The sequence below is a fragment of the Acomys russatus genome, chromosome 3 (assembly GCF_903995435.1).
Source record: "Acomys russatus chromosome 3, mAcoRus1.1, whole genome shotgun sequence".
NCBI classification, from domain to species: Eukaryota; Metazoa; Chordata; class Mammalia; order Rodentia; family Muridae; genus Acomys; species Acomys russatus.
The window spans coordinates 85487984-85508390 of NC_067139.1; the positions used below are offsets into that span (position 1 = coordinate 85487984).

General features: G+C 38.2%; 1 protein-coding gene across 1 annotated transcript in view; it reads left to right on the forward strand.

The window, feature by feature from the left end:
• Rnf17 (ring finger protein 17) overlaps window positions 1–20407 on the forward strand; it is a 120844-nt gene that overhangs the window by 37150 nt on the left and 63287 nt on the right. The window contains exons 8-12 of the mRNA XM_051143378.1: window positions 1365–1441; window positions 1672–1746; window positions 5854–6146; window positions 8505–8594; window positions 19459–19617. Of these exons, the coding sequence (XP_050999335.1) occupies window positions 1365–1441; window positions 1672–1746; window positions 5854–6146; window positions 8505–8594; window positions 19459–19617 (694 nt within the window). The remainder of the gene's footprint in view (window positions 1–1364; window positions 1442–1671; window positions 1747–5853; window positions 6147–8504; window positions 8595–19458; window positions 19618–20407) is intronic.

A 20407-nucleotide genomic window follows, 5' to 3' on the forward strand; every position in this document is an offset into this window, starting at 1 on the left:
AATAAATATCTGAGATAATCAGATATAAAAGGAAGGGGTTGATTTTGCTAACAGTTTTGAAGATTTCCATTCATGATTATTTGGCTCCTTTGTTTTGGGTCTCCTGTGCACATTTGTAGGAGAGTATAGCAAAGCAAAAACATGCATTTCATGCCTGGGAAGGAAAAGAGAGGAGGAGGTTGAGATCTGACTGTCCCTTTTCAGTGATAGTCTATCAGTGACCTAAGGCTCCATATTAGTCCTTACCTCTTGAAAGTTCCTAACACTTTTAGTAGCACCACCCTAGGTCTTTAGAGGACACTTAAGTTGAAGAGTATGCAAGAGTTGTAAGACACTTGAATTAAAGATCAGGACAGATAAGAGCAGTAAATAAGTGAGACTTTTCTTCTCATGAGTTTATAGCTGAACTCTTGACTTAAATTTTTAATTCAAGATCCCATTCCTCCTGTCTCCTTGTGTAATGTACATAGTGTACAAATCAGGAAACAGTTGTTTTGTCCAGCTCCTGCCTTGTAATCTTGTGCCTAGAGAGAAAAGTTGTATATAATAGAAATGTCTTTCTTATAGCACACATTGGCAGGCCAACATTGTAATATCCTATTGGCTAATTCTGCTTCATTCTCTAAGGGTAAGACTCTCCTTTCAGTCTTTGTATTCTCATAGTCTTATTTCCCATAAATGAACAAATGGAAATGATACACTGAGGGTTAGAATTAGAAGCTATTGATTTTTAATTGCTTCCAGAATCTCTAACTTTAAATGAAAGGTGAAGAATTTACCAGTATCATGTTGCTCATTCTCTCCTAACTGTAATTCTATAAACATATGTTTACATGTAAGGTTTTGAAAAGAAGTGATAAAACTTGGTCTTTATTCTGGTTAATTTGGTTAGGCAGATGAGGCAAGAAAAGGAAGCATTTGATGTTAACACAGGTGCATAATGAATCTGATCAGAATGTTCTGTATTCGGATAGTTACAGTCTAATTATTTGTTGGTGATATCTGTATATATCTATTATAAATATATGTTATATATTATATACATTATAATACATATTGTATGGATGTATATAATATATATAAACAACTTTAAACTCCTTTAGAGAATTTTTCTTTTTAATTTTTAATTTGTTCACTTTACACCCCAATTGTAGCCCCTCTCTCATTACTTCCTGGTCCTACCCTCCCTCCTTTACAGAATTTTGTAAACATTTATCTGTGCTCTTTACTTTGAGAGCCTAAAAAGTAACCTTAAATGTGTCAACTGAATATCCAAAAGATCATTTTTCTTCTAAAATCCTCTTTTAGTAATATTTTTAATAAAAAAAATTCACATATGAATTATACTTCTCTCTTGACTCCAGATTATCCGAACCCTGAAGTTAACATTTGATAGTGAATTGTCACAAGTTAGTTCCATAATTCCAAGAAACCCCCCAAGGTGAGTAAGTCATAATTCAGGAAATCATAACAAGAGTTATTAAATAGCAAGTGATTATAATTTGAAATTTAGGGTCATACATGCTTCCTAAAGTAATAACCAAATTAAAATAATTATAATTAGTGACAAATTATGTAAGTGCTTTCTTTTAAATTAGTAAATCTTCACAACTGTTGTACAGAGAACAAATAAATTTACGAGAACATTTATTTATGTACTGAACATTTTAGGTTGAATATAAACTGCAGTGAGATTATCTACATGTTCAACAGTATGGGAAAGATTGAATTTGAGGACTCAACAAAGTAAGTATTTTTAAGAACAGCAACATGCTGTTAGTATCTCATAGTTCCTATGTCTACATGACAAATGAATGTTTAATCTGACCCAAGAGCTGGTCTAGAAGCTGGATTTCTATCATTAATTTCTGTTTGTAACACATTTTTAAAGACCTGGATGAGCTTATTAGTGATTTGTGCATTGAAGCTCTTTGAAATTCACTGAATCAAAAAGCATTGAACACTGGTTTTTGTGATAGATCCCAACACTCTAGAAGATAGTGAGATAAACAGAAATTACACTGTTTAAAATAGATATGAAAGTCGTAACATCACAAAGGTTGTGATATTACATGTAAACAGTAGCACTGTTGCAGAGGAGTGGGATGGTCATTTTTCTCAGGACAATAGAGAACTTGGAAAGGGATTTTATTTTCACTTACCTGTGGAAAATGATTGGTAGGTGGAAAGGAGAACAAATGGAAGGTAGGCATCTGAGCAGCATCTAGGCAGTAAACTAGCATGCCACATTAGAGGACCTGCTGCAGGTCCACTCTGTGTGTCCCTGTGTATGCAGAAGCTACATCTTAAAGACTGTGCTGCTGTTGGACAACATTTAAACTTTATTTTCTACATGCGTGCTGTTCAGTATGATAGCTACTAACCAGGTGTTGCTTAAATTAAACACAAGCTCATCGAGACTAAATAAAATGACAAATTCACTTCTTTGGTTTCATAATCCTGATCTCAAATGCTTATTTGTCACATGTCTTAGTATAGTTATACTGCTGTAACAAAATGCCGAAATAAAAATTTGTTTCCTCAGTCTGGAGGCTAGAAAGTTCAAAAATTTGGGCATTGACAGGTTCACTCTCTGATGTGAATCCTTGTCTCTCCTTCCAAGATGGCAACTTACTAGCATGCATAGGCCCTAGATTCAGACCTAGTGCAAGGAGGGGTGAATAAAGTTGACACCTTCAGTATTGTTGGCCTCACAGGATAGAAGAAGAGGAAAGGTCAAAATAGGAACAAATGTTTCATCATTTCACAGAACAATAAATGCTTCAAGATAGATCTTTCCCAGCCATTTTGTTGTTTTGTTTTGTTTTGTTTTTGAGACAGGATTTCTATATGTATTCCAAACTGGCCTTGAACTTGCTGTGTAGCCCAGGCTTGCTTTGAGTTTTCAGTGATCCCTCTGCCTCAGCCTCCCACAGTATGTGTTACCACATGTGATACCTCTATCCCTTTTAAAAGGTAAAACTAAAAGTCTAGCAAGATAGCTTAGCAGGTAAAGGTGCTTGCCGTCAAGTCTGATGAGTTGAGTTGAGTGACCCAGAATGCACATGATAGGAGAGAACTGATTCCCACAAGTTTTCTCTGACTTCCACATGTACCATGGCACATGCTCTCCCCAACACAAATATATGCACCATGCACTCTCACACACACATAACAGGAAATAAGTGAACAAATGTAACCACTATTGTAACATACAATGCCATTAAAGGCATTTTGTTATAGCTTCTGACAATACTAAGACATGTGACACCTAAGCATTTGCGATCTGGGTTATGAAACCAAAGAAGTGGATTTGTCATTTTATTTAGTTTCAATTTACCAGGGCTACATAGTGAGATTATCTGTCTCAAAAGAAGGAAATAAAGAAAAACTGTTTTATACACACACATGCATGTGCACACACATACATAAACATGTAAGTGTGCACACCCGTACATACACACTTTTATATTAGGAATACAGGAACAGATAAATTAAGAGGCAGGATAGTGGATATTTTCAGTTCCTGTTTATTGGCTATCTGAGGAGAAGGGTGGAGGGGCACTTGAGTAAACGTGCTTGATTCCAGGTTTAGGTTATTTATGTTGGTCTTTTTTTTCCAATACCCAGACAGAAATGAGAAATTCACCAGGAGTTTGGTTGTTTTCAACTTTGTTCGGAATAATACTGTCCTGGGTAGCGTGTCAGCTTGACACAACCGAGAGTCATCTGAGTGGAGATGTCCCAACTGAGGAACTGCCTGCCTTAGGTTGGCCCCAGGGAATGTCTGTGAGAGATTTCCTTGGTTACTAATTGATTAGAAGGACCCTGCCCACTGGATGGCACCATTTCTAGTCCAGTGGTCCTGAGTTGTATGAAAAAGATGCTTAACTATGGACCTACAAGCAAGCTAGCAAGCAGGTTTCTGCTTAAGCTCTGCTCGGGTTGCCTTGACTTCCCTCAGTAATAAACACTGACCTAGAAGTAAAGACCAAATAAATCCTTTTCTCAAGTTGCCTTTTGTCAGAGTGTTTTATCACTGCAACAAGAAAGAAAAAGGAGTACAAATGGCTTCAGACTGAGATAGCCTATTGTCCTCTTTGTCATAGGAAGACCTTGCTAGAAAAGCACAGGGTATCCTCCTTCCCACAGGCAGTGCCTTGGGTTAGCTTTGGAGACGTCTATGGATAATCAGCAGCCTTTGCAGGCAGTATGTTCTTCAGACAATTTTAGAGCTTGAGTATTCTTACTATCAAAATTTTTAAGGTTAAAAACCATTCTGCCTCTGTATAAAAGTCTGCTAATCTTGTGTTGATTTTAAGTGACTACACTGAGTTAAATTTAAACATTTATGAAGGCAAATTCTATAAGCTGCATGTTCTGATTATTAAATGACAGGATTGCCTGATGGAGCAGGTATTGAAAAAGGTCAAGGGTAATGGTCTGAAAAATACTTAAATATAAAACAAATTTTAAAAAGTGACCTGAACATAAATAAGGAGAGAGGGGATGAAGGCAAACATAAAAATGTGGAGTTGTATAAGGAAAGATTGTTGAGACAGAGCTAGCTAACTTAAAAGTTCAGTGTTTGCACACGTGGGCCTTTCAGAATGGTGTTCCGTACAACTTAGTTTTCCCTAATATCAAATGCGTACTTCCTATTGGAAGAGGCAGATAAAGGTGTATTATAAATTCAGTTGCCTTTCTCTAATTTGTAAATTGGCCACTAGTGTTTTGTGAAGAAATAAGATTCATTATGAGTTAACTAAAATGTAACCTTGATGGACTCATTCTCTTGCGTTTTAAATTTTCTAATTAAAAATCTGAAAGCCTAAAAGGGTCTGCATATAAGGAGAAGGCAGAAACATAGGAAGTAGGGTTGAGGAGCTAGCTCAGTCAGTGAAGTGCTGCTGTGCAGGCTTACCACGCACAACCAGAGTTCAGACCTCAGCACCATGTAAAAGCTAGGCACTACAGATAATCCCTGGAGCTTTCTGAATCCAGGTTCTGTGAGAGAGATTGTCTCAACAAGTAAAAAATAAGGTGGAGAGCAGTTGAGGAAGATAACACACACACACACACACACACACACACACACACACACACACACACACACACACAAACATACTGTACCCAGAGGATTCATGTAATGTAACTTTGAGCCTGGTGGAAGCTTAAGGTTTGTACCCATATTCTTTCCTATACTTATTTTTAAGATGATAAAGTGAGAAATGGTGTTAATATAATTTAAATGAAACACTTAAGCCAAATAAAAATTACTTTTTTGGAAAACTCAAAATACTTTAGGATCAGATTACTATGATAGGGTTATTATGACATGACTATTTGATGTTTTCCTCAGTTTTTCAGTCATGATACCCTCTTGGCTTTTTTAAGCCCTAAAGCTAGGCAAGCGTACTGACATACACCTGTAATCTCTACACTTGGTAGGTTGAAGCAGGAGGCTCACGAGTTAGAGACCAGCCAAATGCCAAGCCAGCCTGAGTAACTTAGTAAGAGAGATCCTGCCTCAAACAAAACAGAGCAAACAGTCTCAAAGGCTGTTTGGGACTTTGAGTACGCAGTTTCTTTAGGAGTTTGAAAAGGGCAAGAGGGCTCGTTTGGGCCAGTGACCATGTTCTAAAATTAGATTGTGGCAAGGTTATGAAACTCTTTAAGGTTACCAAAGTCACTGAATTGTGTGTGTTTATGCATCAATGAAGCAGTTTACAAACACCTCTAGATCAGCTACAATTTAATCTTTTGGTATGTGTCACACTGTCAGCCATCAAATGGAAAAGAAATAGCTTGAAGATCAATATTGAAATAGTCCTACTGTATATTTTTAAACAGTTGTCACCCTGAAGAAAATGAAGATGGACAGACTGTTCAAAGGAGATTTAGTAATAAAAAGGAACGTTGTTGTGATGTGTGCTCCTTACTAGAAGAGAAGAGGGTGGATGTGGCTGTCCCGGCTGGTGACGCCCCTGTGCCTCCTGGGCAAGCGGAGGCCCCTGACAGGAGAAACAGGCAGCCACAGAGAGAGGGGGCTGTGGAGACGCCGCCTAAGACTATTGCTGTACTGCCTCAACTGGGATCTAGCCCTGATGTAATAATTGAAGAAATTATTGAGGAAAACCTAGAGTGTGAGTAAAAATAGAAAAGAGAGCATCTATTATCTGTAGTTAAAATCAACTACTGTCTTTTTGTTCGTGGTCTTCATATACTCTAATCTTACATCTCACATCCTCATCGTGAACTAGACCTATTGATTCCACGCATCTATCTTCATATATTCCTACGTTGAGAAATTGGTTTTTAGCTTTTTATTCATTTATTTTGGGGGTGGGAAGCGTTTCACACTGTAATGCCGTCTGGCCCAGAGTTCACTATGTACCTCAGGCTAGGCTTCTGTTTAAATCAATCCTGCACGTTGTCCACAGTCATGTGGAGAGCAGGGACTGACTCTGACATGAACTCTGGTGCCCCATATTTGACCACTTCCCCTTGGTGGGGAGGCCTAGTGGCACTCAGAGGAAGAATAGGAAGGCTACCAGGATGAGGCCTAACAGGCTGTGACCATATGGTGGGCAGGAGGTCCCCTTCTGTCACAGACCTAGGGGATGGGAATAGGATGAAAGAGGGAGGGAGGGAGGAACAGGAAGAGAAAAGGGGATAAAAATTTAGATATAATCTGAATAAATTAATAAAAAAATAAAATAAATTAATCCTGCTTCAATGACTTGAATGTTAAGATGATTAACAAGAGCTACCACGTCTGGCTTGCTTTTCAAAGGCCTGTATTGGCAAAAGCCTTTAATTTCAGCACTCAAGAAGCAGAGGCAGGCAGATCTCTATAAATTTTAGGCTAGCCTGATATACATAGTGAGTCCCAGGCAAGGCTACACGGTGAGACATTGTCTGAAAAATAATAATAATCAAAACAAAACAGTATTTGGGGCCTGGAGAGTTGACTCAGCAATTAAAAGCCTTTTCACTCTTGCAGAGGACCAGAGGCCCTGGGTTTGGTTCCTAGCACATACATAGTGGCTTACAACCATCTGTAACTCCAATTTCAGGGGATCCAGTACCGTTTTCTGACATGAACAGGCACCAGGTACCCACCCACGTAGTGCACATACATACATGCAAACAAAATACCAGTACACATAAAAATAATTTTTAAATCTATAAAAAATAAAATGAAAATTTTTGATGTGCAAGTCTAATAGTTGATGTACTTAAGATATTTGATATTTTCATGTTATATATTTAAACTTGGTATAAATGATGCAAATAAATGGTAGATGAAATTTGTGGATACAGTTTTACTACTCTGTTCTTAAATTAAGAACACCTCCTAAATCTTTGTTCTGATATTTAATCTGGGGTTAAACTGTTGTGAATATCATTTTATAACACGTAACTATTCCAGTAGTTTACAGTGTTAGTACTCTGTCCATTCTTGTAGAAATGGAATGCTACTATATGTGATTTTACATTAACAGTCTTCTTTAGGACAGTTTTTAACACCATTGTCTGCTTTACTGGCTAACTTCAGAAAAGCCTTTTAAGTGGAATTTATTTGAACTATTTTAATAGAAATTTAAGCACATAGAAAGGAGAGAAAGAAAGAGAGTAAAAGAGACATTTTTAAAGGAGATAGTAGAACACACACAAGAAAGTGTAGGTTTCTCAACACAGACCCAGAATGAAAATTTAAATGCAAAGGACACATCTTCCATTTAAATTATCATCATTGATGGTTGAATGACTTGTAATTACCTATCATGACTTTACTTACTAGAAATCTTGTCTCAAATATGTTATGGTTAATTTATCAGTATGGCCTAATAATATTTATTATTCAGCCTATAATTATTATTAGAGTGGTATTTTCTAACCCACTAGCAATCAAATCAAGACACAGACACCTGTTATATTTTAAAATAGCCTTAGTTAACCTGGGGCAGGGCAGATACTAATCCCCTAAACTATTTCCCATATTGGGGTACTATCCCATACCCTGCTCCAATCCCATGCCATCTGCTTCTAATTATTTCTATCAAGCTACCTCCCATCCATAATCCCAAATACTTGCTAATTATCATCATCTGAGCCAAATCTCCATCCGCACCGGCCGTCTACTTCTTACTGCACCTCACCTGTGGTGCTGGCCTTCCTTCCTCCTCTCCCTTCTCTGGTCTCTGGGTGTGGTGGCGCACGCCAGTAATCCCAGCACTCGCCAGGCAGAGGCAAGTGCATCTCTGTGAGTTCGAGGCCAGCCTACTCTACAAAGTAAATCCAAGACAGCCAAGGCTACACAGAGAAACTCTTGTCTCAAAAAACCAAAAAAAGAAAAAAAAAAAAAAAAAAAAGGAAAAGAAAAAGAAGTTTGCCATTCTAGTGTTTTACCAGTTCAATCACAGCTTTTTAGACACTAGTGTCTGGTCAGTGTCAACATTAACAGAATTCCTAAAGTTATCTTGTTTATTTTGAAAAAGCATGCTCCACAGACGGTCCTATGGAAACTTCTGGATACCAAAAAAAGCCTCCTCAGAAAGAGCTATCTTCTGCTGTTGGATCAAAAGCGGGTATGCTAACAACTGTCCACACTTGATGGGGTGGCATTTGCTTGACGTGTACTGACTCTTTCCTAATATGTAGGCGGACACAAAGGTCATTTTACCACCTAGATCTGTTTTCCTTTTAATGTTAAACGGTCTTACTATCAGAAACATTAAATTGAGATGTTTCTCACAGGTATAACATCTAGTTATGTAGTTACACTGGTTCTTCAAATTTTAGTGTCTTTTTAAATTTATGGTGCAAAGTAATAGGCCTTCTTATGGTGTTCTTGTACATATGTGTTATGGTGTTCTTGTACATATGTGTTATTTTGTTCTCAGTTGTCCCCTCCCTGACTCTTGCCTGTCTCGTTCCTCTTCCCAGTTGTCTCTTGTCTGCTTTCATGCCATGTGTGTTCCATTGCATTCTCTTTTCTTCCTTTGTTCCATCTTTTAAGTCTCTTACTCCCCTCTAGTTTGTTGACCTGTACACACATACATGTGTGTGTACACACACATGCACATACATGCACAACTATATTCTGCATATGAGAGAATGGTATTTATCTTCTTGAATCTGCCTATTTCGTTTGACATAATGATTTCCAATTCCATTTAGTTTCTGCAGATGTCATGATTTCATTTTTGTAACAGCTGACTAAAATTCCATTATGTATATGTTGGTTGACTCTTGTATGAGTTACTTTTGCTGATACTATGACAAAAATGCTTGACAAAAGCAAGCAACTTAAAGATGTACTTAGTCTTACAGTTAAGGTGCAGTTCATGACGATGTAGAAGGAGTAGAAGGCGTGCCAGCAGGAACCTGAGGAGGCTGCTTATATTCTCTCTGCAGTCAGGAGGAAGAGAAGATGAATGTGGTTGCTCTGCTCACTTTCTCCTGTTTTTTTAAAAGATGTATTTATTTATTAGGTATACAGTGTTCTGCCTGCATGTACATCTGCATGCCAGAGGAGGGCACCAGATCTCGTGGTACATGGTTGTGAGCCATCATGTGGTTGCTGGAAATTGAAGTCAGGCCCTTTGGAAGAGCAGACAATGCTCTTAAGCTCTGAGCCATCTCCCAGCCCCCTCACTTTCTCCTTTTATTTAGCCCAGGACCCCAGCCCCAGAATGCCACCCATATTCAGGGTTGGCCTTCCTTCCTCACTTAAACCTCTCTGGAACTGCATTGAAACCATACTCAGAGAGTTGTCTTCTAAATCCTGTCAAGTTGATTATCAGAATTAAGCATCACTGGTCCACTCTCTGTCAAGTTGACAACAAAATACTATCCTTTGCCTCTAAAATATTATGCTCATCTCACAATGAAAGTCCCCTTTAGTATTTAACATCCCCAACATAGTTCAAAAGTTCATTTGCTTCTGGGATTCAAGGGAGTATTATTAATAATATGAGACTCTGTAAATTTTTTTGAAAAAGTAAATACTTCCTGTATACATTGTCACAGTGTAAGCATTCCTGTTCTAAATGTAAAGAACACAAGCATAGTGTGGTGGTTAGTTTTGTTTTTTTGTTTTTGTCAGCTTCAAGCAAGGCTCATCTGGGAGAAGGAAACTCAGTTGAGAAAATGCCTCTATCAGATTGGCCTCTGGACAAGTCTATGAGACATGTTCTTGATCAATGATTCATGAGGGAGAGCTCAGTCCACTGTAATTGCTATCCTTGAACAGGTGGTCTTGGGTTATATGAAAAGCAAATTGAGAGAGCCATGGAAAACAAGCCAGTAAACCATGTTCCTTTATAGGCTCTGCTTTGGTTCCTGCTTTCAGGTTCCTGCCTAGAGTTCCTGTCCTGACAGACTGTAAGGTATAAGATGAAATAAATCCTTGTTTCCCCAGGTTGCTTTTGGTCATGGAGTTTATCACAGAATTAGAAATCAGACTAAGACACATTTGCAAGGAAAGATTGGTCTGATGCAAGTCTAAAACCATGTAGGGCAAATACCAAGTGCTGTGGCACCACGCCCAGCACCTGGAGCTTGTATAAGCATCCTGTGGGCCCTAGTGAGCTTGAAAAGAGTCCCATACCTCCAGTTCCGCCTCCTGTAGCACATAGAGCCTCTCTGTTGAGACACCTCCACTCCAGAATGTCTGTAACTTTCCTTCACAGACATCTTATTGTCCTGGCATTGCCCACATCCTGTGGTCTCCATCCCAGCTTGGGCTTCACCTTCACAGGTTTACATAATGACCTCTTTGGGGCCTCCTTGTAGTGAATTTGACCCTGCCATACATTGCCCATTCTTGGCAACTTTCTGAAACCGTATGAGCCTCCGTGACCTTATAACCCTTGAATATTGTTGTGTGCCCGCCAAACAGAACCATTTGGACAGCACTGACAAGGCCTGCTGCCAGATTGAGCTATAGTTTGATGCCCTTCTACGATAGCTGTACTGTGTACTTTACCCAGGACCTTAGAAAACACATTCCTAAACAACTGTTTTTCAATAGGGAGCCCATTCAATTGTCTTTTCTTATTTTTCCTTTGTTGAAAATAGATTCTTTTCTCATAAAATATATCCTAATTGCAGTTACTCTTCCCAGTTCCTCCACACTTCCCCTCCCATACAGATCCCTACTCCCTTTCTGTCTCTCGTTATAAAATAATAGACTTCTAAGAGATAACAGAAAAACATAACAAAATAAAATATAAGATAAAATAAACACCATTATATCAAGACTGGACTGATCAACCCAACAGAAGGAAAGAATTTACCGTTGAGTGGGGAGTGCAATCTGACTCTCACACGAACTCTGGTGCCTCTTTTCTGACCACGTCCCCTGGATGGGAAGGCCTGGCACCACTCAGAGGAAGGATAGCAAGTTACCAAGAAGAGACTCGATATTCTAAGAGCATATATAGGGAGAGGAGGTCTCCCTCAAGGGGGAAGGGGGAGGGAGGGAAGAATGGGAGGAAACAGGGGAAGAACTAACAATTGAGATGTAATATGAATAAATTAATTAAAAATGTTTTTTAAAAAAAAAGAGCATCAAGAGAAGGCACAAGAATCAGAGACCCACTTATTCACACACTCAGGAGTAGCCATAAAAATGCTATGAAGTTAAAGCTATAATGTGTACACAGAGGGCCTGGTGCAGACCCATGTAGGTAACTCCTATGCTTGCTGCATTGGTCTATGAGTTCATAGGAGCTTTGCTCAATTGATTTAGAGTACTTAGTTCCCAAGCTCTGAGGGAAGGGGTCTGATGGGACATCCCATTTAGAGCTGTGTGTTCTAAGGTCTCTCTTTCTGCATATTGTCTGGTCGTGGGTCTCTGTGATTGTTCCTATCTGCTATAGGAGGAAGTTTCTGTGATGATATCTGAATAAGGCTCTAATCTCTGAGTAGCAGAATGTCATTAGGAGTCATTTTAACACTACTTTTTTAAGACTGGCACTATTTATTTTTATTCTAGGTCTCTGGGCTCTCTCTAGTCTTGGTTCTTGCTCACACAGCAGTTTTGGGTATGAGTTCTATCTCACGGAGTGGGGTCTTAAGTCAAATCAAATATTGATCAGGTTCTCTCACAACCTTTGTGCCGCCTTTGTTCTAGCATATTTTGCAAGCAGATCAAAGGTTTTGTGGGTGTGTTGGTGTTTTAGGTTCTCTTTTGGTAGCCTGCAAATTACTTTTCCATGCCAAAGACACGAGAATGGGTGAAGGTTCTATGTAGGCACCAGCTCCACCTCTCCATGCTCAATGAGTTGTGTAGGTGTTGTCTTCAGCAATGGAGGCTTTGCTGTCAGTTTGTAGAGAGCAACCTATTGTCTTGACAACAGCCTTGGATGTTTAGGGATTCCCATTAGACTCCTTTGGCCAATGACTGAATTGGACGTAACCCAGTCCCAGGACTGGAAGCTTCATTTGGTGATAAGAGATGGCCAATTGTCTCCGCCATTATTTGGAGACTTCATTAGGATCACCTTCATATAGTTTAGTAAGTTTCCACTGTACTGGGTTTCCCTCAAATGACCCTCAATTTTGGCTGTCTCTCCCTGTACTTCCTTCTTCAACCCCATCTCCAGTCCTCTCCCCACCTGATTCTTCCATTCTAATCCCCCCAACCCCTATTCCATCCATAAAATCTGTCTTCTTTCCAAGGAAGATTCATGTGCCCCACCTAGTCTCTTTCTTTATGCCTAACCACTCTGAGTTTATGGGTTATACCTTGATTATCATTTCTAGTGGCTAATACCCAAATATAAGCAAATACAGAGTACATTTATCTTTCTAGACCTGAGTTACCTTGCGGTAATTTTTTTCTAGTTCCATCTATTTGCCTGCAAAATTTATGATATTTTTAACAACTGAGTAATATTCCATTGTGTAAATCTACCATATTTTCTTTATCCATTCTTCTATTGATAGATATCTAGGTTGTTTGCAGTTTCTAGCTATTATGGATATAGCAGCAGTAAGCATTGCTGAGCAAGTATCCTTGTGGCAGGATGAAGCATCCTTTGGATATATGCCCAAGAATGGTATAGCTGGATCTTTTCTTTTTTATTAATTTGTTCATATTACATCTCAATGATTATCCCATCCCTTGTATCCTCCCATTCCTCCCTGTCTCTCCCTTTCACCCTATTCCCCTTCCGTATGACTGTGACTGAGGGGGACCTCCTCCTCTTCTATATGATCATAGGGTATCAAGTCTCTTCTTGGTAGCCTGCTATCCTTCCTCTGAGTGCCACCAGGCTTCCCCATCAAGGGGACGTGGTCAAAATTTGGGGCATCAGAGTTCATGTGAAAGTCAATTCCGCGCTCTTTACTCAACTGTGGAACATGTCCTGTCCATTGGCTAGATTTGGGTAGGGGTTCCATGTTTATGCACGTATTGTCCTTGCTTGGTGCCATAGTTTAAGCAGAACCCCTGGGCCCAGATCTGCCTGTCATAATGATCTTGTAGGTTTCTAGGACCCTCTGGATCTTTCTGTTTCCCCATTCTCCCATACTTCTCTCACCTAGAGTCCCAATAGTATGTTCTCACATCTATCCCACTTTCCTGGTAGGTGAAGACTTTCATGGGACATGCCCCTTGGACTAGTGTCCAGTTATAAGTGAGTATATACCATTTGAGTCTTTCTGCTTCTGGGTTAACTCACTCATTATGATCATTTCTAGTTCAATCTATTTGTCCACAAATTTTGGGAATTCCTTTTTTTTTTAATAGCTGAGTAGTATTCCATAGTATAAATGTACCACACTTTCTTTATCCATTCTTTTACTGAGGGACACTTAGGCTGTTTCCATGTTCTGGCTATTATGAATAAGGCTGCTATGAACATGGTTGAGCAAATTTTCTTGTTGTGTGCTGGAGCATCTTCTGGGTATATTCCAAGGAGTGGAATAGCTGGGTCTTGAGGAAGCCCTATTCCCAGTTTTCTGAGATAGCACCAGATAGATTTCCAAAGTGGCTGTACTAGTTTGCATTCCCACCAGCAATGAAGGAGTGTTCCTCTCTCCCCACATCCTCGCCAGCTTGAATTTTTGATCTTAGCCATTCTGGTGGGTGTAAGATGGAATCTCAGAGTTGTTTTGATTTGCATTTCCCTGATGATTAAGGAGGTTGAGCATTTCTTTAAGTGTTTCTCAGCCATTTGATATTCCTCTGTTGAGAATTCTCTGTTTAGTTCCAAGCCCCATTTCTCAATTGGGTTATTTGGTTTGGTGGTGTTTAATTTCTTGAGTTCTTTATATATTTTGGATATCAGACCTTTGTCAAATGTAGGGTTGGTGAAGATCTTTTCCCACTCTGTAGGCTGTTGCTTTGTTCTCTTGACCGTGTCTCCTGCCTTACAGAAGCTTCTCAGCCTCATGAGGTCCCATTTATTAATGGTTGACATTAAGGCCTGGGCTGTTGGTGTTCTGTTCAGGAAGTTGTCTCCTGTGCCAATATGTTCCAGGCTCTTCCCCACTTTTTCTTCTAACTGACTTAGTGTCTCTGGTTTTATGTTGAGGTCTTTGGTCCACTTGTCTTGAGTTTTGTGCATAATTGGATTATTTGGGTTTCATCTAGTTTCCTGAGTTCTTTATCTATTTTTATACTGAATGTGTAATCAGTAAAATCTCCTCCCTTTATGTAGGCTGCTGCTCTGTTCAATTAGACGCATCCTCTGCCTCACAGAAGCTTTTCAGGACATAGGCGCTCTATAACCGTTATCTTGGCCAGGATGCAACACAAATGGTCTGCAGCATAGAATCTTTTTCCACAATCTGAAACCTTGCAAATGCGGCTTTTTTATCTGCCTTTCTGTCAACAAACTCACACCAGAATAACCCATTAACATTCTAGGGATTCTCTAACCCTAAGGTCCAAACTCTTCCTTACTCTTCTCACAAACCAGTTCCAGAGCCTACGAACCACATGGTCAGATTTATCATAATAGCATCCCTAAGTCTCTACCAGTTTTCTGTATTAGTTACTTTCTATGTTGCTTTGTCAAAATGCCTGACAAAAGCAATTTAAAGAAAAGATTTATTTTAGCTCACAGTTTGAGAGTGGTAGGTGACATGGTGGCAGGAATATGAAGCAGCTGGCCATGTTCCATCTGCAGTCAGGAAGCAGAGAGAAATGGATGCTTGGCACTCTACTCACTTTTCTCTTTATTCCATCTAATACCTCAGCTCATAAAATGGTGCCACACACACAGTCCTGGTGAGCCTTCTGTTGGTTAAGCACCTTGGGAAATGCCCTCACAGTCATGCCTAGGGGGTTATCTCCTAAGTGGCTGTAAATCTAATCAGGTTGGCAATTAAAATTAGCTATCATAAATCAGTAGATCATTTTTGCTAGTTTAGCCAATATGGTGTGTTTGTGAATTTTATTGGCATGCATTCATTGTACATTGTGGTGGGTTTCATAAAACATTTTATATATCGTGTACTTTGGCCATTATTTATTCCCCCACCGTCTCCTTTCTTCTTTCCATTCTGATATTCTCCTTTATTTCATCAGAGTGTTTTGCTTCTGCTTTTAAGCCTTACGTGTGTATGTGTACACACACGCACACACGTACATACACACACACATAATCTAAAATCCATAAGTGAAAAATGCTTTTTCTCTTTTAGATTAATATTGTCTCAACTTGCATCCATTTTCCAGTGTATGATATAATTTCATTTCTTATGCTGAATAAAACTCCATAGTATGTATGTATATGTATATGTGTATACACACACACACACACACACACACACATTTTCCTTATCCACTCATCTGTTAGTGTATTAAGATAATAACTTGCTCATTGTGAATAGTACTATAATAAACATTATATGGTCAGGTATCCCATGGTATATTGTCTTACATTCATTTGAATATATTACCTAAGAGTGGTTTAGATGGGTCATGTGTTAATTCTATATAATATGGCTGTTTTAACAAAAACTCTGCCAACCCATGTGTGTAGGAAGTCTTTTCATCCTCAAGTGTCTTCAATTTTTTTTACTTAGTATTCTAAAGTTTTGATTATAGAGATCTTTTACTTTTGGCTAAAATTATCCATAGGTAATTTTAGAGCTTTTGTGAATGGAATTTTTCTGATTTCTTTATAAGCAAGTTCATTTACTGGTGTGTAGAATGGTTACTGGGTTTTATGGATTGATTCTTATATTCTGTTTTTTACTGAAGGTGTTTATTAGATCTAAATGTTTTCTTGTGGAGATTTTAGGGTCTTTTAAGCATATTGTGTTGTTTGAAAATATGGATACTTTTACTTTTTTCATATTTTATATCTTTTTCTTTTCCTCTTAGTGATGTAGCTGAGACTTTAAGAATTATATTTGTGGATAAGAGCACAAACTGATGCTCCTAATTTTAAAAGAAATTATTTTAGGTTTTTTCCATTTTACATAATGTTGGCTATATATGACCTTTATTATGTTGAGATATGTTCCTCTTGTTTCTAGCCTTTTCGGGGCTTTTATTGTAAAATGATACTGAACTTTCTCAAAGACTTTCTTTGTCTGTTGAGATGATCATGTGATTTTTGTCCTTAAGTCCATTTGTGTATTGTATTAAACTTACTAAGAGGCATATATTGAACCAACCTTGAATCCCGGGTATGAAGCCACCTGCTTATGGTATATAATCTTCTTAATGTACTATTATTGAATTCAGTTTGCAAGAATTTGATTGATAAATTTTATTTTTGTGTTTATGGGAGGAATTTGTATATAGTTTTGTTGCTGCTGTCTTCATCTGGTGTGGGGGGAACTAGCTTCATAGAATGAGTTAGTTAAGGAATGGTGGGGTAAAGTCTATCTGATAGAATATGACAATAAATGCACCCAGTCCTGCGCTTTTGTAAGGATATAACTGATTACTGCTTCAGTCTAAATGTGTTTTATACATCTGTTAGTTTAGGTTCTGTGTGTCTAGGAATTTATCCATTTCTTTAGGTTTTCCAGGGTTTTTTTTTTTTGTTTTTTTGTTTTTTTGTTTTTTTTTTTTTTAGAATATAATTTTTAAGGCACACCTACTCCAGCGAGGCCACACCTCCTAATAGTATCACTCTCTATGGCCCTATTTTCATTCAAAAACACCACAACATCTCTCTAGTGCATGCGCGCACACGCGCGCACGCACTTGGCACACACATGCTCTTGCTCTCTCTAATTTTATTAGTTTTTATTTTATTTTTTATTTTTAATTTATTTTATTTATTTTATTAGTTTTTATTAGATTGGACAGGATTGTCAATCTTGTTTATCTTTTCAGGGAACCAATTCTTTGCTCCTTTGTATTATTTTAAGTCTTAATGAATTTCTAAGATGATCTTTTATTCTTTTGCCTGCAGAAATTGGCTTGCTTTTGTTACTCTGAGACCTTGAAAAAATATCATTAAGTTATTTATTTGAACTTACTCTAATATGGGGACTGTAGGAGAATTGAGGTGGTGTTTTATATAGCCCAAAGTTGCCTCAAACCCACTTTGTAAACTGAGAATAATCTTGACCTTCTAATCCCCTTGCCTGCATCTCCCAAATTTTGAGATTATAAGTGTGCATCACCATCTACAGCTCACTCATTATTTTTAATGTGAATGAATACTCGATAGCTTTATTCTAGACACCCTAATAAGTTATGGTACTGTTTCTTTTGATTCTAAGAATTTTGTTCGGTTTGTGAGAGAGACTCTCGCTGTGTAGCTCTGGCTCACCTAGAACTTGCCATGTGGACCAGGCTGTCCTGGAGCTCACAGAGGTCATCCTCCCTCTCCTCCTGAGTTTAGGGATTAAAAGCATGTACCCCACCCCCAGCTTTGACTATAGAAAACTTTAAACATATTCCCTTCTCTTTTTTTTCAGGCACCACCAGTTGATCTAGAATTCAAATTGCGGACATTTGTGCAATTTCTTCTGTAACTCTTGCTGGTATCTAGTTTTGTTCTGCTGTGATTTGATAAAATGCAAGGAATTTTAAAAATTCTTTTGTATTTGTTAAGGCTTACTTTGTGGCCTGTACTATTGTCTGTTGTATGGAGGGTTCCATGCATTGATGAGAAGAATATGTATTCTATATTTGTTAAATTGAGTATTCCATAGATGATAGTTCTAAGTGATGCATAAGGCAGCTTGACTCTTGTTTCTTTGTTGATTTTTAGTTTAAATACAGTGAAGTTGAAGTTGCTCTCTGTCATTACGTCAGCGCCTGCCTGGTTTTGCAGGCCCTTTAATAAGAAAGAAGCCCTAACTCTTAGTGTACATATATTTACAATTATTATATCTTCTTGATGAATTGTTGTACTTACTGCTATGTAGTAGTCTTTATCTTTTTAAGTAGTTTTGTCTTGAATATACCAGTTTAATTTTTGTTCATTTGATTCTTGATTTATGGCTATCTTTTTCTTTGGAGACAACACAATAGCCAGATGCTTTATAATCTAGTCAGCAAGTTTGTCTTTTAAATGATGACTTGTGGCCTGTCTTGATTACTTTTTCTATTGCTGTTATAAGACACCCTGGCCAACACAACCTATAGAAGAGTTTATTTGAGGCTTGCAGTTTCAGATGGTTGGAGTCCATGACCATAATGGTAGGAAGCATAGCAGCAGGCAGGCATGGCACTGAAGCAGTAGCTGGTAACTTAAGACATAATTATGAGGCAGAAAGAACACAATAGGTATGGCATGGGCCTTTGAAACCTGAAAAGCCACCCCTAATGATACAACTCCTCCAACAAGGCCACACCTCCTATTCCTTCCCAAACAGTTCCACCAACTGGGGACCAAGCAAATACATAAGCATATGGGGGCATTCTAATTTAAACCACCACAATTCTGTTTGCACTTAGTAATTTTTGAGGGGGTACGCTGTTATTCATGGTTTGGGTTGCCTTTCTGGTTGGTTGGATTGCTGTTTATTCTTTCCCTTTCTCTTAGTATGTGGGGCCTGCTTCTTTACTGTGTTGGACATGATGGACTTCCTAGATTTCCTGTGTTATATTATATACCATGATTTTCAAACCTCACATGAACTTCAGTCCCACCTATAGAAAATGTTTCTCAAGATAGACAAAGTATTGCCGTTCTTGTTGCTGAAGAGTTCATAGTGGAGGCACTGTAATTCAGTGGTAGAGCGTTTGCCTAAGGTGCATGACAGCCAGGGTTTCATCCCTGGCAACACACACACAAAGGTGAACATTTGTTTTGTTGGGCCTTTGCAGTTTAGCTCTTTCCAGGCTCCTAATAATTTTAGAAACTTGTTGGTACAAGACAGGTTTGGTTTTTTGTTTCTGTTTTGTTGGTGGTAGTGGTGGTGGGGTTTTTTGTTTGTTTTGAAATTACAGTTGCTCACCTTTTATGGTTCTTTCCTAGGTCATGTTTTAATAATGTGCTTTAAATATGGATTCTTGCCCAGGTTGTCCAGAGCTAGTTTTTGTAAGTCATGTAATACATCCTTGCCACTTCTATGTGCGGAAATATTCACAAATAAAAGATGCAGCAATATTGGAGAAGAAAATGAAGCAAGTTTGCAATAAGAGCTTGCACCTTGATCCTTCAGACGTTTTGGAGCTAGGTAAAGATTACTCCAGATTATACTACCAAGTTTGTTTTACTGTAACATGTGGCAAACCCATATAGACTTACCAGAAGATTTTTTTCTTTTTATGATATTCATATAAAAGTTTTGGAATTATTTAACATAAATTATTTAGGTAAGTTAGCTAAATATTAAGATCAATGTTAACACATGTTTGGAGTATAACAGCTCTATTATAGAGTCAGTTGCTTCTTAACTTAGAAAGCCCGTAACACCCTCTCTCTCCAGAACGCAGTATTGTTATGCAGATGGGTTCTAGCTCACCACACTTCTGCTACCGCACTGTGGCATGAATTAGACTTGTAGATATTTTTTGTTCTGTTGGGACAGACAAGAAGTTATCCCTTGCCAATTAACTAGATCATAGCCTATGTTCTGTAACAAGGCAGGTTTATAAGAGAGAATAATAATAAATATATTCATGTACATAGGAGTTACAGAAAATATGGCATGCAAAAAAAGGCTAGAGGGTTGAAGCTTAGCTGTTTCTTAGAGAAGAGAGAATCAGGGTGGAAGAGAAGAAAGCTAGAGCTTCTTAATTATTTTAGAGCTTATACTTATTACAAAGTGTAAATTACTATAGTAAATTATTACAAATAATTGTTATTGCAAAGTGTGAATTACACAATTAAAGCCCTTCAGGTAGTGTCTGAGAGCTGACCTCAGAACAGATGAGAAGCTATCTATGCTTTGCGGTGACTTTTTTACTGTTTTCTTTTTTCTGATAATTAGTCTTTTCTGGATTTCTGATTACTGTTAGGGAGTT